The sequence below is a fragment of the Homalodisca vitripennis genome, chromosome X (genome assembly GCF_021130785.1).
Source record: "Homalodisca vitripennis isolate AUS2020 chromosome X, UT_GWSS_2.1, whole genome shotgun sequence".
NCBI classification, from domain to species: Eukaryota; Metazoa; Arthropoda; class Insecta; order Hemiptera; family Cicadellidae; genus Homalodisca; species Homalodisca vitripennis.
The window spans coordinates 9,795,518-9,807,844 of record NC_060215.1 but is presented as its reverse complement, the minus strand read 5'-3'; the positions used below and the strand labels follow the sequence as shown (position 1 = coordinate 9,807,844).

The window sequence follows — 12,327 nt, the reverse complement described above, 5'->3', positions numbered from 1 at the left end:
GGAGCGAGGAGCGTCTGAAGCGGTTGCCATAGCAACAGGCACTGTTGCCACATCGCACCGCGGCGACCGCTTCTCTGCACAGTCCTCAAGTGCTACTAGAGTGACTACTTCGAGTTTACTGCTAAATTTTGTTGTCTGTGTTCGGTGTTTTTTGCTGTTCGCTGCGAATATCAGGGTGTGAGTGTGTGTGTGTTGTATATACTGTACCTTGTACATTAACTATCACCGTAATGGAAAGAAGAGGAGGAACCAGTGGTAATAAAAGAGGCCGCCTTCGCGTTCGCCCAGTGAGACCATCAACATACACCAAAATCGGCCAGGGCTCTGCTTTGCGCAGTCAGTCACGGGAACTTGTGGTTAAAGTCCGGAATTTTTTAAGGCCCAAAAGTTAAAGGCGCAGAGCTGGGGGGGGGGTGGCGGTGTATGAAGTATTTTGACAGCCCCCGCAATAAATATATTCGTGCTGTGAATGCAATATTAGGTTTTCAGAGTATCCAAATTATTTGTCCTTCACGATATCCGAATTATTTAGTAGTTGTAGATTATTATATAGTATAATGGTAACATATTAATATCGCACATATTTGTGTTATATTAAGAGAAATTTCGTTTCTGATTACTAGTGTAATCAATCAAAAGACAACACACACTGACGCGTTGTTTGTTGGTAAGTACGCTGGCGCGCACCTTCTGATGTTCTCTTCTCAGTGTTCGGTGAGAAAGTGACCGCTCACGGCAGTGCCCGCACCAACGCGGCAACACCGCGGCATCAGTCTCCCCACTGCTTGCTGCCCCTCCACACCCTTCCAATAAGGAAGTTGTATCTATTCGACTATAGTTCCTTCATGGAGCAAACACAAGCCTAATGTAAAACAGTTCTTTTCTTTTTTTTTTAAGGCATTTTTACATTTGCTGTCATAAATAAATTTTAGATAAGATTTCCTGAATTCATTTAGTTAGCAAGCAATGCAGCAATACTTTATACAAGAATGCAGATGTTACACTGCTGTTCACTAGTAGGGGTCAAATGGTATACAATTGAAACTATAACTATTTAAAGGTACATTGAATTTCGTTAAGTTCTTGAATCACTGGAGATGACTGATTTGATAAAATCTCTTAGCCAAATCAATCACTGAATTGCTCTTGGAATGGTGGTACAATTCATGCATATCTCTTATGTGATAATCCACACATTCTAGATTTTGAATGAGTTATTTATAGTTGACTACATTTAGATTTACCATGTGCTTTACCAACAAAAATCTATATTAGCATGTGCTTGGTTGAATAATATCCTGTCAATAATTTATTTTATATTCATCACTTTTCGTGTGTTTAAAAGATAAGATCTGATTTATTACTTTCGACTTTTTATTTATTTTTAAAGTACAATGTTTCATCAATTTTTTTTACCAGTCTGTAAAAACATCGGTAAATCCATTCCTGTTTTTAAAATCTCTTTAGTCACCTCCACACGACTAATTTTAAAATTATGGTTGGCATTCCAGTTACATTCTTAAATATTACAAATCATCTTAACCATTTTGTAAGTGCGCAAGGCGTGTGCTGTGCTTTACGATGGTCCCCCAGTGCATATAAGTTTAGTGACAGATCACTTGGGCGTATTGCATGCCAAACTGTTACACATAAAATAAATCTACACATTATCACTAGTGCAACCACCATGCAGAACTAGGATGTCAATACGTTCGTAATAACTGGACAAGTTCGAAAATGTTCATATCACAATTTGTTAATAAAACATTACTAAATTTCTCAGTAGTAGCTTACGATTGCTGTGCTCGCTCGTTAGACTATCCTTTGGCAAACTAGTTAAAGGGTTAATAGGTAGTTCTGGTTAGATATGAAATATACAATACTTGTTTATCAAACCAATCATAAGTCTAGTATTTTTAATGAAATTCACACCCATACTTCCCTTTTTCATTAAAGTTTTAACTGAAAAAAAATAACTTTTCATCTAAAATATCATTCTGTTCTCAGGAATTGAATGTATTTTAATAAAGAAAAGCCTATAGTTCTCTTATAATTTGGTTTCACTTCGGAGAGTCTGGGAAAATCGTTTCTTTGACTGGGTCAATACTTACATATTTCTCCTCACACTGCTTCGGCAGGCGTATGTACCTTGACCTTGAAATCACTTCACTGAATGTTCTGTGGTTATTGAAGTTGTAAATATGTCACTAGTTAGGGCTTTATTCTCACTGAGAATTGTGTCACAAGTTTAGTCTTGGACGCAACCCCTGACTGACTGTATCGGTAAGCATTATTGGCTCTTCAGGAGACCACAAGACACACATTTCACCTGTTATTATTTATTGTTTAGTAAATACGAGGGCTATCCAGAAAGTAGATTATGTTTCCCTCTAGGTGATACAATTGCGGCCATTTTGAAGTCAGAGCGTTTCTCCATTCAGTGGCTATCCAGCAATGCTAGTGAGGGATTTACTGGTTAGGCAATTGAAAATCACACTAGTTGTGAAGTGCGGTTGTTAGTACGGTTTTTGTTGATAAGCACAATATTGAGATTTACCACCAAATCTGTGAAGTTTATGAGAAAGATGTGATTACTGAAGGTGGAGTCCGTCAATGTTGCATTAGGTTTGAAAATGGCCGGACTAATGTGCATGGTGATGAACGAAGTGGACGGCCAAGTATTCTAACGAATGTAATTGTCTCTAAAGTCGATGAGTAGATTAAAGAAGACCGCTGATTCATAATTACAGTAATCTCACTTAATTTTCCTCAAATTTCAAGGGGTTTGTTATATGAAATTGTTATGCACAAGTTAGGTTACCTTACGATAAATTTTGTGCCAGATGGGTACTAAAAATCTTAACAGAGACCCATAAAAATCAGCGAATGGCTGCTTCATTAATATTTTTGGGGACTTACGACAGAGATGGTAACTCGCTGCTCGATTGAATCATTACAGGAGTCGAAACTTGGGTAAAGCACATGAATTGCAAAACTAAATTACAGTTTGTGGAGTGGAGTTATAAATACTCCCCCTAAAATCCAAGGAAATGCATGCAAACATTGTAGGCACAGAAGATTATGGCAACTGTTTTTTGGGACAGGAAAGGAGTTCTTGTTGATTTTTTTGTGAGTTATTTAGAAATCTTGCAAAAGTTAAGAAGAGCAATACAAAACAAGTGCAGGGGAAAATTAAGTTCGTAAGTTTTGTTTTTGCATGACAACGCCCGACACCACACGGCAAATCGGACTTGAGAAGTTCTGAATGCTTTTAAGTGGGTGATATTTCCACATCCGCCTTACAGTCTGGACCATGCACCTAGTGACTACTACCTGTTTCCAGCAATGAAGACCTGGCTTGCAATGTAGTGCTTTGATGACATGGAACTATGGGAGGGTGTGATTACCTGGTTGAAGTCTCAGGCGGTAAAATTTTATAACGCTGCCGTGTATGAAAAAACTAGTACATTGCCATGATAAGTGCCTACATTTGTATGGTGACTATGTTGAAAAAGAGTATTTTAGTGTCACTTTCAAATGTATATAGTGCAATTTTTTCCTGGTTTTTGTTTATATTAAAACGTAATCTACTTTCTGGATAGCCCTCGTATTGATGATATGTAAAAGGTATAAAATATTTTATAACTTTACTTTTTTTCATGTACTTTACTTACTAAGAGTTGATGATTGAAAATATCTTTAACAATCTTTTCTCACGTACCCCAATCCCTTAGCTTCTAAAATAAGCTAAAAAGAAAACTCAAAGTGTGGTCCGTAATTTACTGAAATATTGTGTATGTGTGATATACTTAATTTAATAAATATTTTTTAATCATACTTTATTTGTTAATCATGGTTTTAGTTAACACTATACTACTTTTTTTGTTCCAGTCCAAAACGAGCCTGAAACTACTTAAGCGTAGTCATGCTATTAATGAATCTACTAGCCCACCACCAGACATTCTGCAATCACCTTTAAATAGTCCAATATCTACCTCAGTGGACATGCCAACCGCCGCCCCAACAAACTTTGCCATCACTGCCAATGGCACCAACGGTAATGGTGCTAAGGCTCCTGTCAAGCGAGATGGATCCAGCCAGAGCACCGATAGCAACTGGTCCTCCAGCCTCTCCAGAGGTGAGAACAATCGTTTGCTTGCTCAAAGTGTACACACTCTTGTTTGATGTCATCTGCTACTTTAAACAATACAAATCTGATTTCTTTTTTAATTATTTGACAGTATATGAACAAGAACAATCTATTTTCTTTGGCATTTATGTGAACCTAAATTAGAAGTATATACTTGTTTCCAGAATCAGATTGTAACCAAAGAAACTTGTTCAATTAAGATTTTATTCCAAGTCAAATAAAGAAATGATTCAGTTTGATTGAATTCTACAGAGTATTTCATTATTTTAAGTAAGAATTTTTCAATTTTGTATTGACAATATGGCAAAACGAGATAGAAAAATATTGCACCAAACTGTATCTAAATTAAATTTTGGTATCAAAGATTTGTAACCATAGTGTAACCAATTTGAAATTGTAGGATAGCCTTTTTTCAATATGCAAGGAGTGTAAAGAAAGTAACAGATGTTTGCACTAGCTCGGCAGTGGGTGATCTGTATCTTACCTACTTTCCGTCTTTGTGAAGTGCATTGAGTAATTAGGTTTTTGTTGGCAGTAAAACTGTACACTGTTAGTGATCCATTACTAAGTTTGTGATGTTTAAGCGAATCAAGTAATGAGTGATTGAGAGAATTAATTTTTAAATGGCCTACCAATGTTCTCTACGGTGATAGTCTAGTTACTGCAGGCTTCTTGACAATAATCAATGAAGAAAATTCATGAAAATTGCTGTTTCACAATCACTGAACATTCAGAACATTGTCTCCTAATGCCACAAATTTTGTGCCAGGTGGACTCAAAAAATCTTACACAAAAAAAACAATTGGCTTGATTGCCGAATTTCTTTGAAGACTACGATTCAATTCAAATTCAAACCTTTTATTGCCATATACAATATACATGATATGGCAAAAGTGAGGCATTTCATATAAAATGTTGGTTTTACGAGGGGGTGCCCAAAAGAAACCGGAATAGCATTGCCGTGGGCGGAGCTTGTGTAGTACGCATTTCTGCCACTATGCGTGTATAGCCCAACTCATAGCCAATTCAGTCCCATCTGTATTGTTAATGTAACCCGAATTGCCCGTTACGCGCGACCTTCCTCAGCAAGATAGCCGGCTCAAATCACGCAAGCCATCACTACGAACAGCATCCCAGTTGATAGAGGAGAACTTTACGCCTAATGCTAACTGGGCGTCATCCTGGGAATCATTCGATGGACGGAACAAGTTCTTGATATCCGATCCTACGAAAGCAGCGGGTGGCTTGGAAATTCCTCGAAAGGAATGGGTTTTATTGAATCGTTTTCGAACTGGGGTTGGGAGAAGCAATTACTGGAAATTCAAGTGGGGTATTACTGACGACCAGACGTGTGATTGTGGCGCAAACTCTCAGACAATTGAGCACATTGTAAACGACTGCCCTTTGCGATTGTTTTCTGGTGGTCTGGCTGGTCTGAGTGGTTTAGAGGATGGGTCTCTAAACTGGCTCAGTAATTTGGATTTAGCTTTGTGACGGGAGATTTTAATATTATTTTTAATTTATGACTCAAGAACTTTGTTCTTACGTACTTTTTAATAATTGTAATTTTTAATTTATTTATTTATGGATAGCTGCCTTTGTCCCCCATACGATATATATATATATATATATATATAATGTAACTTGTTCCGTTCATCAGCAGTGATTGTTTTTGCTACTGCTGTTATGTTCTTGTTTCGTTTTTATGATGGCAAGTTTAAGTGAACAACGTGCAGCTATAAAATTTAGATTTATACTCGGTAAAAATGCTGCAAAAAAAAAAAAAATTACCCGGGGCTCAGACGGCCGAGGATCTAGCCCACAAGTAACAGATGTAAAATATCCGTTAACTCAAGGGCAACCCTTGAGATCTTCATCTTGCACTAGAATATCTTTTACCTTGTTTAGATATTTTTACTTTGTGTATTTAGAAGTTTTTGTTTTATTGTTAATGATATCCCATACGGTTTTTGAAACATTTTTGAAAGAAAAAAATTTTATGTGAGACGTCAATATGCTTTTGCAGCTAGGATAACTTTTCTATAAATCTTTTTATAATTTTGAAAATAAATGTTGAAATAACGATAAACACTGTAATTGAGCTTCTCCATTCATTTGATGAAAAACAAGATATTTGCTTCAAAAAGTAGATACTTAAGTATCTTGCTGTACAACTTTATCTGTAATAATTTAAAAAATACAAGGTTGTCCCTATTTTTACACTCTGTATGTGTGTGTGAGTGTAAATAAGAGTTAAGTTATGGGGACTGGTTAAATGTGGTAATTATAATACATGTAACCAATTCAACATTATTCTCCCAAGTAGTATTGTAAATGTTGTTATATGGTCTGATGATCATTGGTTTTTGCAGGCAATAGTATTGAACAACAGTACATGGATCATGCTGGTATTGATATAGAACAGTTTATTGTTGACACTCTGAATAAAAACTCCAAGGATAGGAGTTTCCTTCTTCGAATTGAAAACGAACTAGTCATGTTCACCAAAGATAATAGGTAATCTTTATTTAATATTTTCAAAACAATTTTATTTAGTTTAACTTATTTATATTTAGGTTACGACAAATACAATAATATACTAGGTTGTGATATTTAGATAAATGTTCATGGTTTGATCATTCATTCATGAATAGGTCACAACGTTGAACACAAATTATTAGGCCATGAGAATGTAGATAAGTGTTTTGGTTGGCAATTAGTATTTTATTTGTTTTAGAATAGAAAAATTATTTATTTCCAAAAACATATACATCAAGATATTAGATTTATTTACAGTTGATAAATTGTAAGTTACCCTTTTATTATCCTTACTAAGTATTGATAAAATAAAACAGTTTAATTTTAAGTACAGTAGTTGGATAAATATTATTTATGTAATTTAAGTATGAGTTATTAAACTATATATTACAGATTAACATACAGGCTACAATGGAAATTAGCCTGTGCGTAGGCTAGAGTCGTACTAAAAAGTTTGATTTTATCTAGATGTTGAAAAAAATTTTTTTTTTCCTTCCTGAGGGAAAAGGGCAGTTTGCCCCCGCGCTTAGTCCTAAAAGGACCTTTGCGCCTCCCTTACTTTAATTTTGTGCCCTCAAAGACCGAGGCTTCTGCAAAAACCAATCAGATTTAAGGGCTCCTGTTCTCTAACGTCCTTGGGGCTGAGGAGATATGCTCCCAGGTATCTTTTTCGAGTCTCTACAATGGCAGAACAATCTAACCAAATGTGCTCCGCTGACTCCTCCTCCTCTCCACAGAGTCTACATTCATTACTCTGACTAAGGCCTACCTTCATAAGGTGCTTCCTCTGAGGGCCATGTCCTGTCAACATTCCTAATATCAGTCTTATATCCTCCTTATTCTGGTCTAGGAGAGCTGTCCACCCTTTAGCGTAAGGAGAGATAAACAATTTGGATAGTCTTAATCCTGAGGCTGTACTCCAATTATTGTGTCTTGTCCTCTTTTCCCAATCTTTGACCAGAGCTTTAATGTTGGAGAAGGCTATCCCACAACCTAGCTCAGGCCCCACCAATGTGGATTCCGCTCCCTTTTTGGTGAGGATGTCCGCTTTTTCATTCCCATGAATACCTTCATGACCCGGTACCCAACCGAGTGTTACTCTGTTATTCATTGCCAGCTCTGCTAGAGCATTCCTGCATTCCCAGACCGCTTTCGAATCAAACGAACAGGTATCCAGTGCCTTCAGTGCAGCCTGACTATCAGAAAGTATTAGTTATGATAATCCTTTTGTCCTCAATTGTACGAGTCTTCTGGAACATGAGTCTATTGCCATGACCTCCGCCTGAAAAACCGTGGCATGTCTTCCTAGGGGCACAGCCATGTAAACTCCAGGTCCATGTATTCCATATCCTGTATCCTGCCAAGAGTCAAGGCGTGAACCATCAGTGAAAAACTTCAGGACTCCTTTTGTAGGGTAGGCCTCCTTCTTAATCCATTTCTCCCTACTTCCGATAGAGACCGTATATGGTTTATCAAAGGAGTATTTCTTAACCTTAGCATCTGACACTTTGGTTAGCATTTCAGCCTCAGGAAATTTTTGCAATATTTTCATGTGGCCTTCTAAGGAGGTAGCATTTATTACCTTTGTTCCTAGAAGCTTCATTGCGCTTATAGGTGCTGTTCTCATCACCTCCTGGCCAAGAGGAGTGTAACCCAGGACCGCTTCAATTGCTAGTGTTGGGCAGGAGCTCATCGCTCCCGTGATGCTTAAGCAAGCTAACCTTTGAAGACTCTGTAGCCTTTTTGCAGCTGTTGTTTGTTCTACTTTCGGCCACCACACTAAGGCAGCATATGTGACCATTGGTTTTATTATGGTTTCGTAAATCTAATATATCATTTTGGGTTTAAGTCCCCATTTAAATCCAAAAAGTTTCTTACAGGCCCCAAGGGCATTATTGCTTTGGATATCCTGTTTCTAATATGGGAGTTCCAAGTAAGCTTTTCATCCAGGATTAAACCCAGGTACTTCACTTCCTTTGTTTGGTTGATGCTGATTCCCTCTAGAACAGGTTGTGATAGCTGGAATTTTCTTTTCCTGGTAAAGGTAATCATATTTGTTTTTGATGGGTTGATCCGTAGACCTTCCCCATGACACCAGTTACTTATGAAGTTAAGTTCTGTTTGTATTAGGCGTTCCAGCATGCCTTTGTTTTTTCCTTTGATCATAAGCACTAGGTCGTCCGCATAACATAGTAGCCTAATTCCCCTCTTCTCTGCTTTGCTTAGGAGATCATCCACTACCATCGCCCACAGGAGAGGAGACAAAACTCCCCCCTGGGGGCAGCCTCTTTGGGCTGTGATCGCGGTAGATTCGTCTCCGTACTTTGCTTTCACCTGTCTGCTTTTTAGGAGGGCTACTATCCATTTGACTACATCTGGGGAAACTCCAAAACGTTCCATTGCAGTCTCCATGGATTGATATGCTACTCGGTCGAAAGCTCCTTCAATGTCCATTAAGACGCTGACTAGGGCTTTCTTTTTTTCGAAGGTATTCTCCACCTCTCCCACTAAGCTGTGGAGAGCAGTGGTGGTTGATTTACTTTCTATGTAGGCGTGTTGTGTGGGACTAAGTGGGTGATCCGGTAATATTACGTCCCTTATGTGTCTGTTTATTATTTTTTCCATAGTTTTCACCATGAAGGAGGTTAGGCTTATGGGTCTGTACGAGCTGGGTTTTGTCGGATCCCTGTTGTTCTTCTGTATAAACACCACTAGTGCTATCCTCCAGTTCTTTGGTATGTATCTTAAGGCGAAGCTGCTTCTAAACAGAATGCTAAGAGTATTTAAAAGTATATCCAGCCCCTCTTGAAGAAGGGCTGGAAAAACTCCATCCGCCCCAGGAGATTTAAATGGCTTAAACGATCTTATAGTCATTTAATTCTTTCATGTGTAAATAGTCTGTTAGACCGTTGTCTGGCTTCAGCAACCTCCCGACTGGATCGCCCCCTGATTAGAGAACATGTATCCTCATTTCAAGTCAGGTGACCCCCTGGGAAGTGTGTCAGACCGCTGTCTGGCTTTAGCAACCTCCCGACTGGATCCCCCCTGATTAGAGAACATGTATCCTCATTTCAAGTCAGGTGACCCCCGGGAAGTGTGTCTCCAGAAGTAGTTCTAAGGTCTCCTTCCTGTTCACTGTTAGATCACCATTGTCCTTTACTAGGGTCTCCATAGGGTTAGTGTGCTCCGTTTGGAGAGTTTTTTGAAGCCTGGTTGCCTCAGGAAGGCTGTTAATGTTTTTACAAAAATTTCTCCAAGTTCTTTTTTTATTTGTTCTAAGTTCTTTTTTATACTCATTTTGGGCCAGTAGATAAGGGAGCCAATCGTCTGTCATTTTTGCCCAATTTAATAGTTTCCTAGTTTTATTTCTTAATGTCTTCAACCTCCCAGTCCACCACGGCACATCCTTCTTCAACCTGTTTTGCCTGGGAGGGCAGTTTTTCTCGTAGGCCTTTATTATAGCTTGCTCTACTATTTGTGCAGACCTTTCTAATTCAAATTCATTCTTCTGGAAGGGTCCTATTTCTTCCAACTCTTCTACTAGGGACACTCGGTATCCTTTCCAGTTGGTAGAATTAGGAACCCTGTGGGTCACGTATCTTTCCCCTATCTCCTCTATGTCGAACCTAATTAGGCAGTGGTCCGATAGTGAGGCCTCCTTAGAGACGTGCCACCTTACAATGTTTTTATGTTTTTGAGTCCTGTAGATAGGGTTATGTCTAGGACTTCTTTCCTAGTTCTAGTTATAAAGGACGAAAAAAGTGTTACTGTTATGTGTCGGTGTGTTTTAAGGCATAAAATGTAGAAATATTTAGTTGCGTGATGAAGGAGATAAGAGATAATACTGTCGTATTTGACAAAACCCATCGGTAGAAGTAAGACCACATACACAAGACCGTGATATTAATGATTATGTAGTAGCAATTCATATGAAAGATCATGAAAATATAGAATATTTATGCCATGAAAATTAACATACATAAATAGGACCTATTAATAACTGAACATTTTGAACTGTATTAAATAATACTGTTAGTACTGTCATCTCATAAATAAGTCAAAGGTCACAAAATTATTTTGGACTTGTCACTATATATTTCTAAAGTTGCACAAAATTCATCATGAAAGGTGGAAATAGATAACTATCTATCACTATCTTCTCTCTTCACCTTGTTAATAATAAAATTACTATCAAAATGTAAATGCAATGTCCTTTATACTATTTGAAGATTGTATTTCAGTACATTTGATTTTGTTTCTTTAACCAAAATGGGGAAGAAGGCAATTTAGAATCGTATAAACTATTCTTGTTTATGACCTTTCAAATATTAGATCAATGGGAAAAACCATTCATATGAGGTATATTTAACAAGTAATTAGAATTTAAATTTTTCTATCAAATATTTATTTATTCATCTCCATTAATGTAACCTTCAAAATAGTCCCCATTAGATATTATGCACTTGTGCCTGTGCTTTGTTCTAACCCTCAAACTCAAGCTTTAAGATAACCTTTAGCTCTTTTAGCGATGCACTTTTAATGTCGTCTATGCATATAAAACAATTGCCCTTTAATCTTCTTTTTATGGCAATAAAGTGTAAACAGGTACATTGTCATGTTGCAAAAGCCATGAATTATTTTGCCACAAACCTGGGTGTTTTTTTTTACTTAATTTTGTCTTTAATTGACATACAAGGTACACTCTCATCTGACCCAATAAAGATGGCAGACTATATGAACAACTTTTTTGTCAACATAGCTGATGACACAATCCATAACAATGGACAAACTACTGGCCAAGCAATGTTACTACCAGTTGAAAATCCAGATATTCCTGTATTAGACCTCTATCAAACAACCATACAGGAGGTGTCTCGAGTTATGGATAGTCTGAAACCAAAAACTTCATCAGGCTATGATGGAATCTCAGCAAAGCTTTTAAAAACTTGTAAAGAAGAGCTAATTGACCCCATAGTAGACATAGTAAACAAATCTTTTTTGTCTGGAAACTTCCCATCTGCTCTAAAAATGGCCAAAGTCTACCCATTGTTCAAACAGGGATCCCCAACCCAAGCCTCAAATTATCAACCGATTTCTCTAGTTCCAACATTCTCTAAAATAATTGAAAAACTGACACTAACCAGACTCATAGACCATGTAACGACAAATGAACTCCTTACAACCCAGCAACATGGATTTCTGAAAGGCAAGTCAACAACCACCGCCCTAATCTGTCTGGTAGAATTCCTTATTGATCAACTTGAAGATGGCAACACCACCACTGCTATTCTACTAGATTATAGCAAGGCTTTCGATTGCCTCAGCCACGAACACCTCATGGCTAAGCTTAGTGCGATAGGTGTAACAGGGACTGCCTATAACTGGTTTCACAGTTACCTGACAGGGAGGTGCCAAATGGTTGAACTTATGCATAATAGCAAGGGGATTATGCAACAAATCAAATCTGAACCAAAAAGCATCACACGGGGAGTTCCTCAAGGATCTGTACTGGGTCCAGTACTTTTCATTTTATTTACCAATGACTTTCCAAGATATCTAAAAGACTATTGCAGATCACTAATGTATGCAGATGACACTGTATTGCTATTGGGCAACAATAATCCAAAACATCTTGAAGT

At 37.6% G+C, this 12,327-nt stretch overlaps 1 protein-coding gene across 8 annotated transcripts in view; it reads left to right on the top strand.

Moving 5' to 3' along the window:
• Positions 1-12,327, top strand: part of LOC124368664 (cAMP-regulated phosphoprotein 21) — a 103,184-nt gene that overhangs the window by 26,515 nt on the left and 64,342 nt on the right. For all 8 annotated transcript variants that reach the window (XM_046825930.1, XM_046825929.1, XM_046825926.1 and 5 more), the window contains 2 exons: positions 3,892-4,138; positions 6,523-6,667. In XM_046825930.1, coding sequence (XP_046681886.1) covers positions 3,892-4,138; positions 6,523-6,667 — 392 coding nt within the window. The remainder of the gene's footprint in view (positions 1-3,891; positions 4,139-6,522; positions 6,668-12,327) is intronic.